This window comes from Rattus norvegicus, chromosome 6 (genome assembly GCF_021556685.1).
Source record: "Rattus norvegicus strain SHRSP/BbbUtx chromosome 6, alternate assembly SHRSP_T2T, whole genome shotgun sequence".
NCBI lineage: Eukaryota > Metazoa > Chordata > Mammalia > Rodentia > Muridae > Rattus > Rattus norvegicus.
This window is the reverse complement of record NC_141539.1, coordinates 134464250-134488129: the sequence shown is the minus strand read 5'-3', so window position 1 is coordinate 134488129 and position 23880 is coordinate 134464250. Positions and strand designations below refer to the sequence as shown.

Below are 23880 nucleotides of genomic sequence, written 5' to 3'. Positions count from 1 at the left end.
GCTGATTGGAGGCAGGAGAGGGTCTTGGAGGGAGGGAGGGGCCTGGAGGGAGGGACTGAGGGGAAGAGGAGGAGCTAGGAGGCAGGGATGTGGTGGGGATTGGGGAGCTGGGACACACCCTCATCAGAATGAGGTTGGGGCCAAAGGGGGAGGGATTTCAGGGTGGGGCTGGAAGGGGGTCGGGCTGAAGGTAATGAATGACTAATGGCTGGGGAGAGATTCTTTGAGTCAGGGCTTTGGATGAAATGAACCTGGGGTAGAGGTTGGAGGGGTGATTGGGTCGATCATGTGTGACAACGGAGACGCGTATGACCAATGGTTGATGACCATGAAGTGTGTGCTGTGATCATGATTTGAACGACAACGGTGACAATGACTTGCAAGCAAGTACTCAGAGCAAGGTAAACACGGCTCACATTTAAAGCTTAGGGCATAGGTTCCTACCCAAATAATCTAGGAAGCAAAATATTCCTAACGGGGGACCCAAGGACTGTGTAGCATCCAGACCCCAAACGAGAGCTGGGAAGCTACACAGGGCTCTCTCCCGTTTCTTTCTACTTTTTTTTTTTTTTCTGTCCTTGTCGGTTTGTTTTGTTTTGCAAAAAAAGATAGATGCTCTTTTAAAAAATAAGTCAAAATCCTACTTAAGAAGCTGGCTAGGTGTCCCGGGATCTGAGGGTCCTAACCTCAGCCACACAAAGGTACATCCACGACTGTGGCCAGGTGCTTTCCCACTTGGGCCACAGAACAAGAAAAACACTCCACAAGCAGTAGTTTTCACTAAAGCTCGTGAAAACCTTGGTGGGGGCTGCACTGCTCACTCAGTGTTTGCCGGGGAGGGGGCACTTGTGGTTCAAGGTACACTTAAGTCTGAAAGCACATCTCTACTCTACAGGGTGAGGGGCAGGTATGGGGTGGGGCCTGGGGGGCCTGGGGGTGAAGTCTTGGGGCGGGGAGTGGGTTGCTCAAGAGGCAACTCCAAATGGCACATTTTGACCTAAAGGGGCCAATTGTTCCCAAACTGGATGTGAGCCAGGAGGCTCCCCATTTTGAGAAACGCTATCGGGATGGACCTCAATATCAAGTGCACAGCCAGGATAGGCCAAAACCTTTCGGATCCCAGGATGAGACCAAGTCTCCATCAGATCCTACTACCGAAGTCAGGAAGAATTTTGCTACACATCCCTCGTTCCTAATTCTGAATTTGGGAGCTAGAGAAGACCTTGGTGTTTGGGTGTTTGCACCCCTCCCTTATGGGGAGGGGTGGGGAAGTGGCCCAGGGTTGGAGGGGGGGCTCTCGCCAAGGGTCTCACGGCGAGTGAGCAGCAGGGTTGGGACTAGGTCCCCGGACCTCTCTGCCAACAGCCAACCTGGGGTCTCTCTCTGCCTGGCACACAGCCACCGCACGCAGCAAAGTCACAAATCAATTGGAAAGATCTAAGGGTTGCGGTGTGAGACTTGATGTGAGTGAGTGTGCGTGTGTGCGTGAGAATTAACGAACGAAAGAGTTTAGCCCTTTTCACAGTGAGTGGTCAAGCACAGGACTCTTGTGGTTTCACGAGGACCTGGTGGCTGACACCCCTCCCCTGGGAGAGGGACCTCAGCACCAAGCCCTGGTACTGTTGCCATGTTTTTTTTTGGTCTTTTTGATTTTATATTTGATATTCGATAGAGTTTAGAATAACATACTTATTTCTTTAACTCATTTAGAGATGAAATTCTTATTATTATTCATTATATCATGCATTAATAGGGAGGGAGGGAGGGAGGGAGGGAGGGAGGGGTTCTTAGCGGCAGCTTGTCACACAGCAACACGAGACAATAAATGTAAGCGTAGCGTTCACTAGATTCCACACAAGAGCGAACTCCACCACAAAGAAGCATAGAGCGCATAGAGGGAGCTGTGAGGAACCCCGATAATGTAGAAGGGCCTGGGGGAGGGGGAGGGGACACGCTGCTTAGATATCCTCATCACCAGCCTCCTTGTTGAAGGTGGTCATGTCGATCTTCTCCGGGAAGATGATATTGACCGCCAGCTCCTCGCCGCTGTTGTACTGCAACAGCAGGTTCTTCTTCTTGCGAAGCATGTGGTTGTAGCGCAGGTTGGACACCCAGGCCTCGCACTTGTTGAGAAAGACGATGGCCACGGTGCCCAGCACAACCAGGCTGGTGAGCACGCCCAGGATGGTGAAGCAGATGGCCTGTCCCTCGGTGAGGAGAGGGGCACTCTTGTTGAGCTCTTTCATGGACACCTTCAGGATGTGGTGCTCGGGCTGCTGGACAGGTAGCTCGTGCACCCCGGGGGTCAGGCGGTAGGTGAGCCCGTAGCCGCTGGGTAGGTGGGTGACCTGCACGGGGCTGGTCCCGCGCTTCTTCGCGCATGTGGGACCCATGAACGGGGGCTTGCACAGACACTCGAAGCTCACCTGGGTGTGCTGGAGGCAGGTGCCCCCGTTCAGGCACGGGCCACTGGCGCAGTTGCTCACCGGACGGCTGCAGGTCTTGTCGACGAATCCAGCTGGGCAGCGGCAACGGAAGTCGCCCCCGATGTCGGTGCAGACGCCATCGTTCTCGCATGGGTTAGGGGTACAGCTGTTGGTCACGATCTCACAGAAGTTGCCCGAGAAGCCAGGGGGGCACAGGCAGGAAGCATGCGAGGCCCGGCCCTCATCATCCACGCAGGCGCCTCCGTGCTGGCAGGGAGAACTGTAACACAAAGATATGGTCAAGGGTCCTGGGGGAGGGGGGGCTGGGCTAGGACAGAGCAATAGGAACAGAACCGACCTCCCATACCCTCTCCTAAGCCCTCTCCCACCTCTTAGTCTCTCAGGCCAGAACAAAGATTGTAAGTCACTAGTCAGATGGGGAAACTGAGGCTGCATTAGTAACAGTTTGGAGTAAGATCTTTCAATGAGCTCGTTCCCGGATGAGGAGAGTAAGGGGCACAGTCCTCCAGGGGAGATCTACTGTTAGGGCTCCAGTCTGCGTCCCCCACCCCACCCCACCCCTTCCCACCCCTTATTATTTTTATTTCTAGTGGAGTGGACCCAGCGAGCTATTGTGAGGAGAAACCCTTGGGGACTCTCGGTGAAGAAATACGGACTGTATCTTTGCTGGCGGGAGTGGTGTCTGTGACGGGCTGTTTAATGTTGGTCTATTCACCCAAGTGCAGCTTGCAAACTGAAGTTGTTTGCTCAAAGCTGAGCACAAGGAGCATTTAATGTAAGTGCTTTTAAACCAGCTAGCCCTTTGTCATCTGATAAATGCCAAAACTCCGGGAAAGGACACCCCCCCCCCCGCCGCCCCCACCCCACAACACACACAAGGAATCAGCATTGCAGCTTCAGGCAAGGACTGCAGAGTAACCCGGCTCTGAAAACTTCCTAAGGGCTCCTGGGCTCTGTTTTGACAGACTAGTTCAAGTCGGTTAAAACAAAACAAGTTGAAAGGTCTTGCTCTATGCTGCCCGCCCCCGCCCCTTTCCAGTAAACAGCGGTGAAGTTCAGTGGTCACTACCTCCAATGTCCCTTCTAAATGGGGGATCTTTAGACCCCTGTGTTCCTGACTGTTCAGAGCTTCAGCATTCTCCTGGATCTTGAACGGACCCTCCCAACCCCCACCCCCTGCCAGCCTCTTTACCACTACGGCTAGCTAATACTAGTGTCCCCCCAACCCATGTCCTCCAATCTCCTTAGACATCCCAGAAAATCCAATTGCAATGCCCTAAACTGCCCCCTACAATATGGTAAGCGGGTTTCACAGCCTGGCCCTGCTGAACTCTGATCTCTTGTTATGTTGCCTTTCGAAAATTATCCAGCTTGGCATCTCCATTTCAATCAGCTGTCATTCATCAGCATAGGAGCCTGGGGACCTCAGGGGAATATGAAATCGCCTTCAGGACCATTTTGTTTTTAAAAGAAAATTATGGAAATGACACATTCCTACATAATCCACCACCACCGCCACCACCGCCACCGCCCAGTCAGAGTGGATTGGAGGCGGCAGATTGCTGGGAATACATCTTTCATCTGGGGGTGGGGGAGAGGCAAGACCCCCAGAGTGAGGTGAGAATATTTACCCATTGATCACGCAGGGCCCAGCCTTGTGCTGACAGTCCTTTCCAGAGAATCCAGGGGTGCAGGAGCATTCGTACTGGCCTTTCTCGAGGTCCACGCAAGTCCCATTGTTGGCGCAGGGGGTAGAGGTGCAAGCCCGAATATCTGGGAAACGGGGGGGGGGGGATAACCTAGTGCTTAGCTTTTCTTTCCAGAAGCCAGTGTGACAGAAACCCTAAATGGCTCGGCTAGTGATTTCCAAGTGGGGTTTGTAGTAAGAGGGTGCAGTGAAGACCTGAAGTGCTGAGGGTCAGGAAGGTCACTAGTGAGGAAGCCAAGGCCAGAGAAGCAGCTAGACCCTTTGCTGGCACCGTTGTAGTGTGGTAGCACAACCTCCATCCCAGAAGCCTCTGCCCCTTCACAAAACAGGGAACCAGCTACGATTCCCTGAGGCCTGTTTCCCCTCTCACATCAGCTTCTCACATTTAGGGAAAGGGTCTCCAAGCCATCTTGGGAACCAGCAGGAGCTGACACTTGGGGTTGGGGGTGGGTGGGAGGGAAAAGCTCCCATCCACCAGCTCTTCACACATTCCCAACTAAGTCCCTCAATGGGGAGCAAGAAGTCTAATTTAGCCCTAGCACTGCCTTCCCCAAGCCGTGTCCCTTCTGTTCTCAGGTTCTGAACTAAGGGGGTCTAGGGATAAAAAGGCTGCATCTTTTGAAGGCAGCAAAATTAGAACTATTGAACGCTCTCTTGTCCATGCCGGCTTCCATGAGCACTGCCATATCTCTGCTGTGTTTTAACACCCCCTGTCAGGACCACTTCATTATTCAGGCTCAGCAAGCCAGGGATGAACTGAACAAAGGGACTTGGGCAAGGGTTCTCTGACTGAGGAGATCCCAGCCGCTCAGCAAGGTCAGGAAAGGAACCTTTGTGCGGGTCCAACCTGCTGCTCCACAGAGTTCAGCTCCTCCCTGCTCTGCCTCAGTTTCCCTCCATATAAAAGGGGGAAAAAAAGCTCTCTTTGCTGATCCCTAGGGGTCGGTCTTCAATAATTGTGAGCTGTAGAAAGCCAGGGCTAGCCAGAGAGACTGCAAGTGAAGGCAGCCAGCGCCCCCACCCCACCCCAAGGGTTTCCTGGTGTTAAAGCTACACAGGGAGAATTTTTTTTTCCTCTCCTTTTTCAAAGAGCCTTGCACCCTGACTGAGGGGAGACCAGTGTCAATCAACAGAAAAACCTGCAGGAGCCCTGTGCGGTGCAAGAAAACATAAAGAGGATTTATCTTTCCGGGATAGCGCCAGCAAAACATTAGTGCAAAGGGCCTTTGCAGCTGGCTCGGCCTTCTCTGCCCCTGCACTCCTGTCGATTGGGATCTTGAATTTAAGATAAAGATCTGGCGACCACCCCCACCCCACCCCACCCCACCCCCCACCGCCAGACTATGCCTGCTCATTTTCCCTAAATACCAACTCTCCAGAGCCTCCAACCCCAAAGACAGGGGTAAATCAGCTGAGGCATGGAGGGGGCCGAGGGGATTCTCTGCTTGAACTGCAGCTGTGGCCATGCAGGCAGCGAGGGAGAGAGCCAGCAATTACCCAGGGGCTATTTCCCTCCTGAGACAACCCTTGACCCCCGCCATTTCCACCCAGACAACCATCGTGAATCTGATGGAGAGGGGCCATGCCTGGGGAAGGATCTGAGAGGAAGGCGTCTGTCTGGAAAGCTGTTTGGGGTGCAGATATCTAGAATGGAGGGATCCAGACTAAAAGCCTAGCCCTAGTCAGTGGGTTTTCCTAGCAGCCCCAAGCAAGTAGCTGTTGCTGCTGCTGCTGCTGCTGCTGCTGCTGCTGCTGCTGCTGCTGCAAGCCATGGCTGAAACATGAGTCAACTGCAGCAAAAAAACGTTCCTCCACCTGCGAAACCACCGCGCAGGAGGGAGACTACAGACAATTCAGGGTACCCTTTGCCTCTTTGGTCCTTGGTTTCCCCATTTGTCATTGTCCAGTGTTGGGGAGACCATTCCTTGGACATCTAGCCTTCCCACTGGGCTGTCACCTTGGGGAGGGGGTACACCCTGATTCCCCAGGACTTCAGGTTGCCTGGACTTTGCGACAAATGAGACTGGCCCTGAAACAATGGCTGCCAATCCATGATGATCACATAGATTACTGACGTCACCAGATAACACCAATCTGTACCTTAACCCTTTCTCAGACTCTCCCATCATCAGCCCCCTGCAACACCTGAGTGACCCCCCCAATCCTGTCCTCCCTTGTGGTTTACACTCAGCCCACCCCTCCCCTATTTGTTTGTTGGCTCCTGTTTCTTGAGGTTTGAGCCCCCGAGAATCGCCTCTCCCACAGCACACACAGAACTCCCCAATCCTACCTGCGCAAGTAGCCCCTGTCCATGGTCCAGCCACCCTAAGCAAGGTGGGGTTTTGCTTGTTTGTTTGCTTGTTTGTTTGTTTTTTTGGTTTTGTTTTTGTGAATCTTTATTCAACAGGCAGTTTCCGGGCGACTCCCTCCCCCTCCTCCCCAACCCCAAGTCTGGGAGCCCGCAGTGCTGAGGTAAACAAAATATATATGTCTATACATTTGAGGAGGCATTTGAGGCCCAGCAGGAAGTGCATATACACCATAGATCACATACTACAAATAGGGAGCCTTAGGGGTTCTGGAATGTAGGTGTGGGAGAGGGAGGGAGAAGGGACAGGGAAAAGGGGTGAGGGTAGGATAGCTCAGTGCCCACCTATTTCGCAGAATTTCCCGTCCCAGCCTTCCTTGCAGACACACTGCCATGGTTCTTCACAGAGTCCATTAACACAGCCAGGGGAGGTTACGCACTTCTCACACAGGGGGCCCTCCCAGCCAGGCTCACACCTGTGTGGACAAAGGGGAGAGAGAGAGGGACACATGAGGGGAGCAGGGGTCCAGAGACTCGAACTGTTGTCTGCTGAACAGAGAACACTTGGTGGTCTTTGTGGAGTCCCAGGCCAGTGGCTCCTTTCAACAATCAGCAGTCACCTGAATGGAAAACTCAGAGAAGGTGCTGAGGGGCAGAAACACAAGGGTCTACCAGACCCCCACAGGAACCCCATTTGGTGCAGTGGTCTACAGTGGTCTCCCCCTGCAAGGCACTCTTCTGATCCCCCTCCTTCCTGCACCCCTCCTTCTCTCTTCTCCCCCCTCCCCCCAGTTTTCTGCAGAAGCAAGAAAGCTGTGACGCAGTTTTTTTTTTTTTTGGAAAAGCACCCCCTCCTTCCAGCCTGACTCCAAGACTCCACAGGATCCTACCCCCACCATGGCCCCCCCAAACAGCTTTCTCCATTACCTGCAGACATTGTCAGCCTCACAAAATCCATGCTGAGGGTCACAGGCCGGGTCGCACTCAGCCCCTGAGAAGGAGAAAAAGGGTACGCAATTCACCCCACAAGGCCTAAAGGACACTACAAACACCATCTTCCCTCAGATGGCCTGCTGCCCCTCAGCAGGGGCTCCAAAGACCCTCTTGGGTCCTGCCAGCCTGGCACACAGTAGGCATTTCTTATCTGTGGATACCTACCCAGAAAAACAATCTTGCCTGCTCCTAGCCATGGGCTAAGCACAGCATCCCCCTGATTCTCCAAGTCCACAGCAGACACCTTTCTCCCCAAAGAAAAAAAGAGCCCCCAGACCCCTAAAAGTAGGAATGAGGGACAATGAAGGGGTAGCCTTTGACCCCTGGTCATTCTGTCAAGGCCCCCATTTGAAAGTGACCTAAAGGGGAGATTTTGAGGTGTTTGAGAAAGCCCAGGCAAGCCCACCTGCCTAGCTCACAGGTGAAGCAGCTAGATTTTACCCCAAGATTAACCCTAGTTAAACCAGGCAACCAAATCCTTTCTCCCCCACTTCTCCTGCCCCCGCACTGGTCACATTAAAAGAACTGCGCAACAGCTCTGCAGGGCCTCTGAGATTCCAACGCTCTTAAGGGAGTCTGACACTTTAATAGACACCTACTGTATGCATTTACTCAACCAGTTCTCAGGCTTCCCAGACATCCCCCGACCCCCACTCACAACTACTGGCGCACTAAGAGCTGGGGTCGCTGCGGGAAGGGGGCAACTCTCTTCTGCCAGAGACACATGGCCTCTGCAGACAGAAGTGTCGCAGCCCCTCACCTAGAGAAATGCGCCACGCAGGAGGGGCTCCAGCTGTGCTCCTGTTGGAAATTGGGGGCTACGGCTGCAAAGTCATCCCCCAAAGCCCCCAAGGCCTATTCCTAAACACATATTCCATGACAGATACCCACAAAGTTGCACCTCAGCTCTTTTTTTCCCCTTAAATAGAATACCTCCCAGTGCAGTCTCCTTTTTCCATACCTTCTCAATCCGCGCAACAAGACCCCTCTGAACGCCACTTCTGCCGGGCGAGAAGGGGCTGGGACCCTCCACCTCCCACAAACCCTGGGACCCCAGGATTGGGCTCAACACGCAAGAGTGGCGCAGGGAGGATGAGTGGCACAGTGCGGGGCTTAGGGTTAGGCGGGACGGGCGGGACTTGGGGCGCACGGGACAGGGAGAATGGGGTGGTCGGCAGGGTGGTCGGCGGGGCATCGCAGGCTTCCCCAGAGGGGGCGCAAGCCAGACCGCCAGGGGGGGCTCACCATAGGTGCTGTGGCCGAAAGCCAGCAGGAGCAAGAGGACGCGCAGGAGGGCTCCGGTCGCGATCATCTCGGGGCGGCCTGGGTCGTGGTCCGGGTAGCGGTGGCGGTGCAGGGGCTGCTCCGGGGGCTGCGCTGGGCTTCTGGTTGCGGACCACGAAGGGGGCACGGGTGTCCAGCGGAAAGAAAGCCAGGGTTGCACCGGGGCGCACGCTACTAAGTGCGGCTGCCGAGGAGCTGCCGCTGCGGCCCGCGCGCCGCCTTTTCGTACTGTCGTACCCCCCCGCGGCCCCCGCCCACGCCCACGCCTCGCGCGCACGGGGCAGGCGCCGGCCAGTCCCGGTGACCCACCCCCTGGCGGGGCCGCCCCCCAGCGCCGCGGCGCCCGGAAGCGGCTCGCGCACGCGGCTGCACTCTTTGGCTAGACGGGTACCTGCGCACGATGGGCACGCGGTCCGCACACAGGACAGCACGCGGCTGGAGGCGGAGGTGGCGGCGCTCGCACAGGCCCGCTTAGCGCAAGTCTCAGGAACCAAGCCAGGCGAGCGAAAGCCCTCGTACGCACCCAGAATACAAAACGCTCACAAAACACAGTAAGACACTTAGGGCTGGAGTCCCGCGCACACATGGCGCGGGTCAGAAGCCCAGGAGGACCCAAACGCACACCACGAAGATGTGAAAGACGCACATGATCACAGATGCACACACGAAAACCACCACGAAAAGCCGAAGCCCTCCGACGAGCCTTGCCATTGTGGAGTTTGGGGAAGGTGCAGATGCACTTGCTCCACAGACCCCCAACCCAAACACACCTTTCAACACAGGCAAACCTTAATGCCTGCTCCCGAGGCACAGGTCACAGACCAGGGCAGCAGGAACACTGTCCGATCTGCTCCAAGCAGGGGAAGCACCAGCTATGAAAGACTGAGAGTCCTCCTGCCTATGCCGCCCCTCTACGCAGCCCGCCTGTAAACACAGGAGACCACTGGTAAACACCGACGACATCGTGCGTCACCCCCTACCCCTCCTCCTCTCGCAGGTACCACCATCACAGTCTGGGCCTTATCATGCTGAAACATAAAAGCAGTGATTCTTTCCAACATGTACAGCTACACACCTGAGAGCAACACCTATGCCCAGTCCCCAAATCTGTCCCAGATTCACCCAACACACGAATTACACCAAAGTACACACAATCCGATTCATCTTTGTTCACAGTCACACATGTTGACAGTCTCGCCAATATGTTCACTGTCAAATGCAGGCAGGCAGGCAGGCAGGCAGGCAGACAGACAGACAGACAGACAGACACACACACACACACACACACACACACACACACACGCACGCACGCACGCGCACACACACACACACACACAGTGGCTTTCAACCAGGGGTGGCTTAGAGGATGGGAGTGGGGGGGGTTATTGATTCTACCAGGTCCCTGGGGCAATCCCTTTTTCCTGCTATCCCCTCCAGCGAGGGCTCAGAGCCTTTTACTCAGCTGGGAAGCCCCCATTTTCCATTCTGAGGCTCAAAAAGGAGGAGAAGCCAAGTGAATTGATAACATTTACTGGGCCAGGGAGGTGGCTCACTGGGTAAAGGTGCTTGCAGCCAAACTTGAGTTTGATCCTTAACTCCTGCAGTTGTCCTTTGATCCCCACAGAAACCCCTTAAATAAAATGTAAATAGAGTCATTGATGTAGCTCATTTGGTAAACCATAAAGGTGCCTGCCACCAAGCCTGACAGCTTGAATTTAATCTCCAGACCTCACATGGTGGAAGGAGAGAGACTGAGACTGTTGTCCTGTCTGGTCAGTACATGACTCTTCTCTCTCTCTCTCTCTCTCTCTCTCTCTCTCTCTCTCTCTCTCTCACACACACACACACACACACACCACACACACACACACATCTGTCTCTAATGTAAAAAAGAAATGTAAAAAATCAAATAAATGTTTTAAAATAAAAAATAAAATAAAATGTAAATAAAAAAAATTTTTTAATGTGGAGGTTGAATAGACGACTCAGCAGTAAAGAGCATGTATTGTGTTTCCAGAAGACCCAGGTTCAATTCCCAGAACCTACAGGGCAGCTCACCACTGATTGTAGACCCAGTTTCAAGAGCACCAGACACACGTGTAGTATACACACATATAAATGTTTATATGCATAAGAAAAACATCTTTAAATAAAATGAAATATAAAGAAAGAAAGAAAATGTTTTTTAATATATGGCTTCTTCCTTTTCCTCACATAGGGCAAGGAGCTTTAACTCTGAATCTAGGGGGGGCATCTTCAGCCCAAGGTAGGGGGTGGTGGCATATGACCTTGCCAAAGCAGGTTGGAAGAGTTTTGCCATTTTAGGGGATTGGAAGCCAGACAATGGGAACCCCTAGGTCAGAAAGCTGGGAATGGGCACATGGCTAGAGTTGAGGCTGAAAGAATTGGGGTAATGTTCTTTTCTTGTGCTTTCTGCAGAAACTGTGACTGAGGGCTGGAAGAAAAAGCCCCTGAGTAGGCTAGAGGAAGCAGTCAGGGTTCCCCTGAATTGGTGTGGATCCATTGACTCCCTTATCCTCTTGTCCTTAATAAACTGAGGCTAACATAGCAAGTATTTCTGTTAGGGGAGGTGTTGTTCGGACCCCCCCCCCCCAATCCCACAGGTCCTTGTTTAAACTGAGAGTGGCTGACAGGTGCCACTGTCCCCTCCTTGGTGATCACCGAGGTCTCCTTGGCTCTTCTTCATTTCTTCCTTCCTTCCAAATACCCTGACCTCAGCCTCCAAAATTATCCTAAGCAGTGCAATAGGGCAGGCACACCGGAGGGGCTGGGTTCTCAGCCAGAGCCAAAGAGATCAGAGGATCTTGGAGCTGGGTCCCTGGGATAAAGGCTCCTGCTTAAGGCGGCAGGAAAAAAGTGGGGTACATAGAGCACAAGAAGCCCCAGATTAGTGAGGTGAGTCCCTCACCTAGACTCCTTCCCCTTCCTAAGCCCCTCTACACTCTGCCCTCCCCAGGGCTGGAAAGGAAAGCAAGTCAGAGGCACAGCCTAGGTGCCTAAATGTCAGGGGTTTAAACTAAAGGGCACTCCTTTGGCTGATGAGAACTTGATTTCCAACCCCAGATCCATCCCGTGCCTGCTGAGAGGGTGCTGGCTCATCACCCCCTTCTGCGAGCCATGTTTCCACGTCTCTAAGCAGGGATCACACACCTGTCACTGAAAAGACCTCAGGATTTTGTAAGCAGAAAGCTCGGTGCCTAAAAGGTCCAGCCACAGCCAGGGCTGGACTTCAGCGCCAGAAAGCTAGAGGGATCTCGGAGGGAAGCACCCAGAGTCCTCTTTTGGAGCCCCTACAGGGTGGCTTTGGGTGGGGAGTTTCCTCTTTCAGGACGCACAAGCCCAGGAGTTTTATGAGGGTTTGCTCTGGTCTCAATAAAAACGTTTGTTAATGCTGCGGGCTGAAGATGTCTGTATAATGAGCCTACGCCGCTGAGAACAAATGAGTGAGACGGGAGCACTAGGGAGGGGAGGTTGGAGACTGTCACAGGCTCAGAGGCTGCACAGAAAATGCCAATCGAATCCCTTGGGGAGAAGTCGGCACAGTCTGCCGTTTTTTTTTGCCAAGCAGATCTTGGGGGCTGGGAGCCACGCCCTGCTCCTCTATCTGAACATCCCTCCTCAGCCCCCTCCTCTTCTCTGGCGTCTGCATTCAGACCCCTGGACTCACAGGGGTGAGGCAGGCAGCTCCCCCACCCCCATACAGCAAAAGCACCGCCCAACTGTCACCGTGGCAGGCGGAAGCAGGGGGCCTGTGCAGGTAGCAGAGACTGAATCTGCTCCCCGTGTGTGGCGGAGGAGGGGGGGTCGCAGGAAAAGTCTAAGCTGCCTCGGAGCTAGGCTTGCTTCTCTCTGGCCAAACCAAGGACTCTGTAACTTTCAGGCTCTCCGGCAGGCAGGAGAGGAAAGCAAAGAGATTCTGTCTTGCAAAAGAGATGCCCTGGCTATGGGTCAAAGTTTTCTGAAAGAATCCAAAAAATGCTGTCTCTGGCCCGTTTCCAGTACCCGGCTCCCCTCTCCCATCCTCCCGCTCCAGACCCCATCCTTGCCTCCAGCCCTCAGCAAACCACTTGGCCCTTGATTAAATACAGAATTGCTGGTCAGGGAAGCTCAATGGGGTGGAGCGGATGGGCCTCTCAGACAAGCCCGCTTTGGTCTGCACAAGAGGGTTAGGCCAGCTGGTGGGGGGGAGGGGGTTAACCCCAGGTTGACATCTTGCTCCACACCCCCATTGAGAATCTCTGAGCCTTGAAGCTTTGTTTCGGGGGGGGGGGGCCTAGGCTGGACTGTGGGTTGGGGAGGTGTCAGATTCTCTGCTGATTAGTCCTGGGAAAGTCTACAGATAAGTAAACTGAGGCCTGACGAGGTTCTCAGGGTGGGGGGGTGGGTGCAGGAGGGGAGTGCTTTTATTGCTCTCTCTAAAGACGCCATTCTCCACCTTCCATCTGTACAAGGACAGTGCCCCCTCCCCCTCCCTTTGCTTCTGCGTGTTTTTTTTTTTTTGTTGTTGTTGTTGTTTGTTTTGTTTTGTTTTGTTCTGTTTTGTTTTCCCCAAGACCGGGTCTAACTAAGAACTCAGGCACATGGTAGGCCTGGAGCTGTGGCCTAACCACATGTTAGGCGAGACTGTCTCTTCTTACTCCCCGAGATCTCTTTATTTCTGCTCTAGTATAGTGCCCAGTCCACCAGAGCTTCCTGGGTGCCTGGAGCTGAGGGGCAGCAAAGCTTATTTCCAGAGCTGAGCACCCGAGGCTGGAGGGGTTTGTAGATGACTACGGAGTAGCCAAGGTGGGAATCAAACCATGACTTACTGACATTGAAGCCTCGGAGGGCCAACCGTGGTGGGGCCAAGAGCAGAGGATGGGACCACCCCAGTGTACCTCCAAAACCCTGCTTTTTTCCTTGGGGTAGGAGGGGTGATTCAGCACTCCTGAGTGCTTCGAGATTCTTCAGGCAAACACCAGAGACAGAAATGGTGGTGCTAAGATTCATGTCTTTGCCCTTGGGGTTATACATCCAAGCCACAGAACTGGAGAATAAATCCCCCACCCCACCCCCAACCCCTTTTGTCTGCTGCAGAGAAATGAAAGGCACACGGGACGCTGGGTACATTTAGGCCTGGGAATATGACAGTTCTGTTTCAGGTTCAATCAGAGAAAAAGCTCTTCAGTCTCAAGTGGCTTTTCATGCAGAGAGCCAGGACTGTGTCCCATGACCTCAGAAATGCAAGCCTTTCTTGAGTCTTGATGTGTGGGGCTGGAGAGGTGCATCGTACCCACTCCTGGACACACTGAGGCCTTTTGAAGGTAGAGAGGGCGCAAATCCTGCCTAGTCCCAAGTTCTCACGCAGGTCTGCCTATAATGTGGGAGACCAGGCTTGAGACACAGAATCGCTTAGGTCTGGGTTCCACCTTTAGCAGTGGTTGGGGTGGGGTCTCCCCTCTCCCCAGACACCAGTTTTTCCTTTATCAATGAGAGGATTTAAAAAACCAGACTTCTCCATTCCTTCAATAGCATAGGGTACATGAAGGTTCACGTCATTTGCATCAACCAAATCATCCTCTCAAAGGGCACCATAGAGTCATGCTGCAGCAAGGAGACACTCTGGGGGTCTCTAGGAGTGTTAAGTGACTCTCCATGTTCTTTTACTCCCAAGGTAAATTCCCCCTCCAACCACGAGGGAGGGCGTTCAGAAGAAAGAGGAGTCTTTTCACCACATAGCTGCCTGTACAAGCATTGGCAAGGACTGAGATAATTCTCCACGTATCACGAATTCTCAGAAGTTAACTTCCCATAAAGCAGTGAGTGGCTCTTCTCCTTAAAAGCAATATCCATCTCTTCAGAATCAGCAAAAGCCCTACTGTGTGCCCAGGAAGGGAAAGGGGCTCTCTGTTAGGTGTCCAAAGGAGTACAGGCTGGGGAAGAGGGTAGAGCACTTTTATAATGCAAAGGGCTTCGGGCCCGAGCAGAACAGCATAGGAGTTCTCCAAGTGATGGGGTATGGCTTGAGTGTGGCTTGTGCCTGTGTGCCCCTGTGAAGTTGCTAGACTGTGAGACAAGAGCTGAATATGGCATGGATATGGTGGTCCCAAGAGCGCATGATAGGGCTGGAAGGATAGCGAAGTAGTTAGGGTTCTCATGCTCTTCCAGAGGACCCAAGTTCAGTTCCCAGCATCTATGCTGAGCAGCTTACAAGCTGGGGGCAGGGATGTGTGCGATCCAATACCCAGCACCCTCTACTGACCTCTGAGGGCATCTGTACTTACAGGAGCAAACCTACACCCATGCCCGCGATTAAAATTGAAATCTAAAGCAAACAAAATATATGGGTGTGGGGGGAGGCAGGAGATTAATCCAAGCCCAGAGGTCTTAGGCACCATGGCCCTTGTAATAAGCCAGCAACAAAGTATACAGTTTTAGTTTGTCCCACAGGATTAAAGTGGGGAAAACAAAACAAAACAAAACTGAACAAAAACCAAAAACCAAAAACCAAAAAAAAAAAAAAAAAAAAAAATCCCGAGTCTGGAGTGCAGTGTAAAAGCTTCAATATTTGGATCTGAAATCTGCCCTAATTCAGCAAACAATGCCTTCAAAATCCGCCTTGTCACAGAGTCATTTGACCACGACTACAGCAATGACAACGACGACGGTAGTGGCAGCAGCATCGTGCCCAGACTTGATCAGAATCCTTGGAAAGAAAGCCAAGACATCCATACCCGTCCAGTGAAGAACCGCCCACCTTGGTTGGGGGGAGAACGAGTGACAGACAGCAAAGACCAAGGACACCAGATCAGAGACTGCTTTTAGTTGCCAGAAAGTCCTCCTTTCAAACCTGGAGCCTGGGCCAGGAGGATCCTCCTTCTGGCCCCAGATCAGTTCTCCGTACGGGGGTGGGGGTTGGGGGGCGAGAGTGGCAGAACTTCTCGCTGGTCACTGCCACTGTTTATAAAAGAGAGGGCTGTTTGGTGGTTTGCGCCACCCCACCACTCCGCCCCAGCTGTTGGTAGGAAGCTCTGACAAGTTTAAGGCTGTGAAAACATTACTCTCGAGGAATCTAAGACTTTTCTCTTTCAGTTTTCTAAGGAAACGTTTCCATTTTCATTCAATTATACTTTTAAAAAATATTTTCAGAGTGCTTTTGGGGTCCAGGGCGGACTTAAGAATCTCTCCGATGGAGGAGGCTATCCCCCTGTCCCCCAAGAAAAGGAGAGAAGCTCGAGCCAGCTTGCCCACTAGCGGTGCCGCGCCTCCCCCTCTCCTAGGAGTCCTCACTCTGGACCTGTGGCGAGCCTTTCTGTGGCCTCCTCCCTGGGCCTCATCGCTGGCCAGAACACATCTTCTCGCTCTGGTGTTAATGGATTGTGCACATGTGTTTGACCTCAGCAGGACCAGAGACATCTTGTTCCTCCTTGTACCTCGCGGCTGGTGGCCGGCAGCCCTGCCCGTGAGCTGGTTGCGGATTAAGTGAATTAATGAATAAATGAATGAGACACAACATGTTCTCTGAGGGTTACCATGGGCCCCTCAGAAAGAGCCCGTGTCCTAGCAACTGGCCCCAGCAGCAGGTCCCTCTCCCAACAGCAGCCCTCTACTTTCCAGGGGTGGCTGACCTCCCCTTGCAGCCTTCCAGGAGGGTCCCCTAGGTTGCAACACTATTCCCACCTAGTTCCATCCCAACCCAGGCCCCCAGATCTTGTACTGGGAATGTGGGTAGCAGTTACGTCAGACCACATCCAGAGCCCCCCACTGCCTCCCTCCACCAAGCGCCTGGTTCCTCTGAACCGCTCCCTCTGCGTGTGAGCGAGCCGTTCCTATGGTGACGCTCTGCACCTCCGGGAGGCCCTACCTAGCAAGTCTGCAGCCAGGCTCCAGCCAGTGACATACAAGGGTCCTGCTAGCCCGAGCTGACCCACCCCCTACCTCATGCACACACTGGATGGCTTAGAACCCAAATCTAAACTTTTGATGAGCTTTAATGTGATCCAGGCATAGAAATGTCTCTCCCTCTTAGCTTCCAGCTCCGCCACTCTCCACCTAGTCACATAAAGGAGGCGCAGCTCAGAGAGGGCAAGTGATTCTCTGCTGGTCACACAGCAAGGAACGACCAGAGTAGGACTGGAATGTTCAGAAGTGAAGCCCTGTTAGAAAGACTGTGGAGCCTTATTTCAGAGTCCTCCAGGAACCCTCAAGGTAGTAAGGCTTTGCTTAAATAAATAAATAAATAAATAAATAAATAAATAAATAAAAGCAGGGCGCCGTATGACAGCTTTAACCCTAGCACAGGAGGCAATGAGAGTTGGAAGCCGGTCTGGGCTACATAATGAGACTGTCTAAACCACAAAAACCCAAAACAAACAAGCCAAGACTGATCCAAAAGCTCAGAGGGGCTGGTGACATGGCTTGGTGAGTTAAGGGTGCTTGCCACAGACACAGATGGTGTAAAGAGAGAACTTACATGCAAGGTGTCCTCCACACACTCACAGAGACAGCGCCACCCCCAGTGATAAGTGACACTAAAAACAAGGAGGAGCAGAGTAGGGACTGAGTCCCCCCCATTATTACTTCAGTTTCAGGTTTTGGCTGACCGTGTGCACACAAGCACATGCACACAAACACACACACACACACACACACACACACACACACACACACACACACACGCCTAATTTCCTTTCTCTTTTTTCCATCCTGGAATCCAGCTTTGATTCCCCACCCACCCTCTCTATTATCCAAAGCCTGCCCCAAGTCTGAGACCCACTGGCATCCCAGATACTAACCCCATTTCTAAGCCCCATTCTGGCCACGACCTGCCTGACTCAAGCCCCTTTCACCAACCATGATAGCAGGCAAGGATCAGAGAGGTTTTGCCACGGAGCAGTGAAGACTCCCTTCACTCTCCCACAGCTGAGCTGGACTTAGAAGGAGAATCAGCTTTCTCGGGGCTCCAAGCTATGAATTTAGTGCACAGTAGGCTCTCGTTAAGTTTGTGTGGAAATCGAATTGCAAGGTCTTATGAAGGAATCAATAGGGAAGTCCTGGGCTTGCTTGGGGAGACGGGGAGGGGGGGGCGAGGGGGGAGCATCAGAAGTTATCCTCTAAGCAAGTGAGCTTCTCCTCACTAGGAAGAGTTGCCTTCAGCCTTACATTGATTCCTCAGTAAGTTTCTTTTCAGCGGCTCTTCCTTACCTCTCTGTAATGGGCCAATTATTTCCAAGTGTATTTTATTTCATTCTGCCTCCCAGCCTGAGCCGCAGCAACAAGACCGGACCCCTGACCTTCCCCCTCCCCCATCCTCATGTGGAACGTGGGCCCCAGCACCCCATCTCCACATTGTCTGGGTTTGCTTGGTTTGTTGTTTTGTTGTTGTTGTTGACAGCATCTTTAAGATCTGATACAGGTCAAGGAACAGGAAGCTAGCGGGGGCATGGAGGTCATGGGGATGGGGCAGGGTGGGGGTGGGAAGAAGTTCGAGAAGGTTGTTTTCCAGTGAGTATGAAGCCCCTGCCCTATGGTGAGCACTGTTTTAAGAGTCCAACCTCCAACGCTCTGCTGCTGGCCCGGTGGAAAAGCACTGTGGAAAGTCTGATGACAAATCAAGTCAGCAACCCACCAGCCAGCTTCCATAGGTCCCAAGAGCCAGACCCAAGGCCTTGGGAACCATGTTTCGTAAACCACGTCACGATCTAAAATGGACTCTGCAGGTCAGGATCCACTCGCTTCTGGGGACCTGGGCCCAATCTCCGCACGAGTTAACAGACCCTTCGAGCTAAGAGTCAAGGCTGGGGAGGTCTTCGTGAATCAGGGCCTCCCAGGCGGGGCTCAGCACAAGACAGATGGTTCCTGCAAGATGGTGAGATCAGAGAGAGCTTATTAGTGGGAGGTATTTACAGCAAAGTGGGTGAGGTGAAAAAAAAAACCGGCAGATGACAGCAGGCCCAGTTACCCCACAGGCCTGGGGGTATCAGTACCTGAGCTGCAAATTGAAAGCTAGTACAGAAAGCTATGTACTTCAATGGAGGAAGCTCCAGTCCACAGGAGATCTGATCTCCATCCCAGGTGATGGCCAAGTTCACTAGGTCTACACACAAAGGGCCAGGGATGGAGGTTCTGCAAGTTAAAGAAACCCTCAGGACTTCCCCAGGTTTAGCGTTATTCCTACGTGTGCATAATGTGTGCACCACACGAAAGCCAGGTACCTGTGGAGGTCAGAAAAAGGTGTTGGATCTTCAACCACCATGTGGGTGCTGGGAACGGAACCAAGATCTTCTGTAAAAGCAACAAGTTCTCTTGGTGACTGTGCCGCCATCTCAATCTTGGCCCTGTGTCAGCTGTTCATACGACTGGACTGGCTCCTCGCCTGACGCCCGTAAGCACCCATCTTTAATCCTTTTTGTGAAAAACAAACAAACAAACAAATAACAAGGACCACAAAAAAAAATGGGACTCCAGATACCCAGAGAGAGTGAGGAACGTAGTCCCCCTAGGTCCTCAGTGTTTTAGGGGCATGGACTAAGCAAATGCAGACATAGACACCGGGTGACTGGAAGGATGGATGCCTCTGGGGCTGTAGGGCCTTGGGAGAGTGGGAGATGCAGAAACGGAGGGGACCAACTGTGGCCACGAGGAAAAAGCAGAAGATGGAGGAGACAGGTATCCAAGGGCTCCAGGATGCAGAGACTATGTAGAGTTGAGTGTCTGTGTGCGTGCGTGCGTGCGTGCGTGCGTGCGTGCGTGCGTGCGTGGGAGCCGCAGCCTTCACTTAGCTGTACGAGAGACCCAAGGGTGTTTACAGGCTGAAGAGGCTGCAGTGGACGATCCACAAGATGATGATCGGATGAGGCAAATCCAGCCGGCTCCTCTGTGTGTTTCTGGCCTGTTAGGGAGATGAGGATTTGAACCAACACTTCCACGAGCTCTTTAAATGAGTCTGCAGCATTCGTAGGGGCAAGGAGGGGGTTGGGGGAGGGGACGGGACAGCACGGGGCAGTGAGTCAATGTACCATGAGCCCCTTCCATCTGTCCTCTGGCACCACTGGCAAAGAGAGCAGCCATGCTGGGGAGCCCAGCCTGTTGGATGCTCTCTGCCACAGGCCTTGTAGTAGGCACACTTGGGCGTTAATTGTGCTTTTAACTTTCAAAGTGGTTTCACATTGATTTTATTTACACAGAACCTGGCGTTTGTCACGCTCTGCCTCAGAGGCTGGTAAGCCACTTTGCGCACTGGGAAGTATCAAGAGCCTCTGAAAGATCTGGCTGATGCCCGCTTCTCCTCTGTTTCCTGGACACACTGGGTTGGGGCCCAGAGAGCATTTGTTGACTTAATGTGTAATGGGCGGGTGGACAGCTAGGTAGAATACTCTACTGGAAACATATATCCCTCTCGATGTGACCGCCAAAGGGGTCTTGTTTGGACTACCAGAGATTCTCATCTCCCATGCCAGGCATGATCCCCTCCCAGGGACTTCATATATCCTGTGGTGGGTGGGTGTACAAATGTGTGGACCCTTCCTTCACTTCAAGGTAAAGAGGGGGTCCATCTGGCCCCCATCCAGACCTCTTTAGCACCCGGGGGTTTCGGACCCAGGCTAGTGTTCAGTTCAGGCAGAATGGAGCTGAAGCAGCTGTGAGGGACCGTTCTGTTCCTTTCCATGAAGTTGGCGGCTTGCCTGCCAGCTGGGCTACACACAGGCCGTGGGCAGGGATTCCCCTGGGAGGAGTTGCGGCTTTCTGGTAGTTTGGGGTGCCTGCACTTCCTTGATGCCAGTATTTTTAACTTGGCCCAGTTTTTAATAAACTGTGTGGGGAGCAGGAACCTACAGTTAAAGGATTCCACTAACTCCAACACTACTCTGAGGAGAAAAAACCTCCGGGACTGGTTCTGAGCCCAGGGAAGGCCTGTGCTTTCTGGGGCCACTGAGGCTACAGCCTGGGACAGCTGGGTGACAGGACAGGGAAACCAGGAACTTCATGGCCCCTGGCAGCTGTGTTAGAGACCTGCCCTCCATGCCTTCCCCTAGCTCAGTTTCATCTCAGACCCTACTGCCCTGCCCTCCAGAGGGTCCCTTCCGTAGGTGCTTGGCTCTGCCACACATTGGGGACCTGGCAGGGATTGTCCTGTCTCTGCCTCTGCCCTAATTACCACCTCCCTGCTCGTGCCCTCCATCTCCCAGTCCCATAAGTTCCCATCCCTTCACAAAGGGCATATGGTGGACCACAGGGAGACAGTCTGTCTGTCTGTCTATCCATCCCTATCCTCCTGTCTGGGTTGAAAAATTGAGCACAGGCAATGCCTCCAGTCTCCCTTTTTCTAAGAAGAGTGAGGGACACAACTTTCTATTGACAGACCCTCTCCCACCAGGCGCGGGCCTAGCCATGATCTGTCACCTCCCTTCCCTCATTCTGCCAAGGCTATGGATGGGACCCTAGCTGTTTGGTGTTCTCCTTAGGGGCTATTAGACTTCCTCTTTCACTGGGGAAAGTTCCCAGAGTCAAGCTTGGTCCAGAGAACAACAGTGGGTGTTTAGCGACTGGTCTTCCCCAGACAGGATTGGGTTGCTGGGAAACTGAAGGAGGTGGTCACCCGTCACCCTTTACGTGTGATCTGAAGGGTGCTATAACTGTCTGCATTCCACTCCAAGGGTCCCATGGCTACTTGGCTTCCCATTTGCAGTCAGGGAGCCCAGCACCCAGTTTCCAGGTCTTACTGAACAGGTATCTTGTATTCCACTGATCTCCAGCACTTAAATCTGAGGGGGGGGGGTGCTATTTACTGACAGTTCCTTGAAAGGGTTTGAGGAGGGTGGGCTACAGGGAGAGCCCAAAACAGAAGGACAAGGGAGAGCGTTGCCACTACCTGCCCAAATTGTCCTTATTACAACCGTGGGACGGTCCCATTGAGCCTCAGAGTGACGGAGCCTCTCTCAAGGGTGAGGGCCAGCCAGGCCACCTGCTAGGGATGTCCTGACAACGATTGGCTAGTGGGCTTCCTGTGGGTACCCCAGAGCCCCAAATTGTCTCGGAGCTTCTCTGCTCCTGTACGCTCCTTAGTTCTGCTTATGATAGAGAACACTGTCCGGAACAAAGCCTTGGCTGGGTTCCCAGGTTCCACATCTGCCTGTCTCCCCCGCCCCCCCCCAAGGCCTCCCACCTCCCAACCCCCACTTGTCGAGACAGAAGCAGGCAGGGAGGGCTTTGCAGACACGGATGGAGGCATTCATGTGTTCCCTGGCCCTGACTTTGTAGAAACATCTGCGGGGGCTCTTTCTTGGGAGGGAGGCTGAGAAGCTTTCTGTACGCCTTGCTGGGAAGGCAGGGGAACAGCACAGAGGACAGATCGGACCGTGGATCAACAGTGTATTCTGTGGAACAAACTAAAAGAGGATCCACGGAGGGTCCAGGTACTAGGAGCCCATTGGCCAGTGGAGAATGAGCCCGTGGATCCTTTTGGTGGGCCCGGTACATCCTGCAGTCCCTGCCCAGGCCTTACTATCTCCTCTGACCTTGGAGACAGTTACCATAAAACCCAAAGCCCACTCTAAGCTGGTGTCCACTGAGGCAAGGTCAGATGTCTCTCTGTCCCTTCTTGTCTGCTCAAGGGCTTGTCTGCTCTGGGGTCTTCCTCCTTATGCTGCCCCAGACACCTTTCCCACGTGGCCACTGGCCTCTGCCTTATTGTTTATTTGTTCATTCCTGCCACTGGTCAGGACACAAGTATGTCCTGTAGGATCTGGCCTGGACAAAAGACCCCAACAACTTCCAGCTTGGCCATTTATGCAGAGTCTAGAAGGAAACAGAGCCCGCTAGAGGAAAACAGAACCCACTCAGTGTGCTCGCCGATAAAGGCCTAAGACTGGGAAAGTCACCAATAAATCTGGAAGGTTCTAAAGAGCGTCTGAACTGATAGTCCTAGTGTGGACTCCAGCTCCCGTGTTGGAGGAAGAAACTAGAGTTTTGAATGGAGGGCTATGTCTTATAGACAGACGCCAGGGTGCTGGACACCCTGCTTGGCCCCTCTCTAACCTTGTTGCTGGGCCTTTGAAGTACAAGCAATATGGAGCAGACCTTGTGGGCACGTTCTGCTCTGCTATATGCCTTGTGGAAGCCAGCGTGTGTAGGGGGAAAGACAGGCCACAACTGAAGCAGAGTCCCCAGCCCTGTGCAACAGCCCCACGGTGGACAGAGCACACAGGTCAGGTCACGCTGTATGAACTATCAGCTAGCTGGGCTGCAGGAGTGCCACAGAGTCCCAGCAGGGCCTTTGGAAGACTTCCCAGTGGAGATAGGGATGGGCCTTGATAGGTTCAAAGGAGTGTGCCAATTCAGGGGAGGGGGAGGCCTTCCTGGCAACAGGAGGAGGCCCAGCCAGGGCAGGCCAGGGCACCGGGCGCCTGGCTATTTTGGGAGCTGAGTCTCCGAAGAATGAGGGGAGCAGCTGTGCTAAGGAGGTGAAGCTTGGAGGGGTCCCCAACATGACCTTACTGGGAAGTAGCACAGGAGAAAGCTCAAGCGGGTTCCAAGGAGCGAAGCTACAAGGTCAGAGCTGTAAGAAGCCCCAGAGGTCACTCTGGCAGCCATAGTGGAAGAAGAGAATGATGTCAGCTGAAAGTCCAGGGGCAAGGAAATGGGGTGGGGGAAGAGGGGTGGAGGTGCTGGGGGCTGGGGGATGGAGTGGGGAAGCTGGAAGAGACACAGAATTAGAAGTGTAACAGCAGTTCTCCCCCTTTGCAAATCCTCCTCCCTCTCGCTCCTGCTGTCTGTTCCATAGAACACGGAGGGAAAAAATACATTCAAATATTCCCAAGATGAGTAGTGGTAAGATAAAAAAAAAAAAGGCTCCAGAATAGTGTGTATACAATGAACAACTCATTTATGTAGTGTGAAAGGGAATGTACAAGATCCACTGTTCTATTTATATGTTTACACATACATAGATGTTTCTAGAAGATCACACAAGAAACTGTTACTAGCATTCACCTCTGCTGCGTGGGCCCGGGGCTGGGGTGGAAGGAGGACTCACTTCCCATTTAAAGTCAATGTTGCTCTTTAAACCACTTCTAAAATAAAAAGAAACAGTCGTAGGGGAGCTGGCAGCATCTGGCTTCTATCCATGCATGGCCGGATAT

General features: G+C 53.0%; 1 protein-coding gene across 3 annotated transcripts; it reads right to left on the bottom strand.

Annotated features, from left to right (window-relative positions):
- Positions 1-1702: 1702 nt before the first annotated feature.
- On the bottom strand, positions 1703-8937 carry Dlk1 (delta like non-canonical Notch ligand 1). Of its 3 annotated transcripts, none has more exons than XM_087551974.1 (6): positions 8702-8937; positions 7391-7454; positions 6809-6939; positions 4079-4220; positions 2427-2706; positions 1703-2273 (listed from the first exon to the last, which is right to left on the bottom strand). In XM_087551974.1, the coding sequence occupies exons 1-6, from the start codon at positions 8766-8768 to the stop codon at positions 1959-1961; spliced, it is 999 nt and encodes a 332-aa protein (XP_087408100.1). In that variant the 5' UTR covers positions 8769-8937; the 3' UTR covers positions 1703-1958.
- Between the last annotated feature and the right edge of the window lie 14943 nt (positions 8938-23880).

What these genes read in the sequence shown, in the direction of transcription:
- Dlk1 (XM_087551974.1), bottom strand. Translation starts at nt 8,768, where the DNA reads ATGATCGCGACCGGAGCCCTCCTGCGCGTCCTCTTGCTCCTGCTGGCT. An exon ending in CGGGAAATTCTGCGAAATAG is followed by an intron (nt 4,221 to 6,808) that starts GTGGGCACTGAG and finishes CCCGTTTCCCAG; the next exon opens with ATATTCGGGCTTGCACCTCT. An exon ending in GGGCCCTGCGTGATCAATGG is followed by an intron (nt 2,707 to 4,078) that starts GTAAATATTCTC and finishes TTTGTGTTACAG; the next exon opens with TTCTCCCTGCCAGCACGGAG.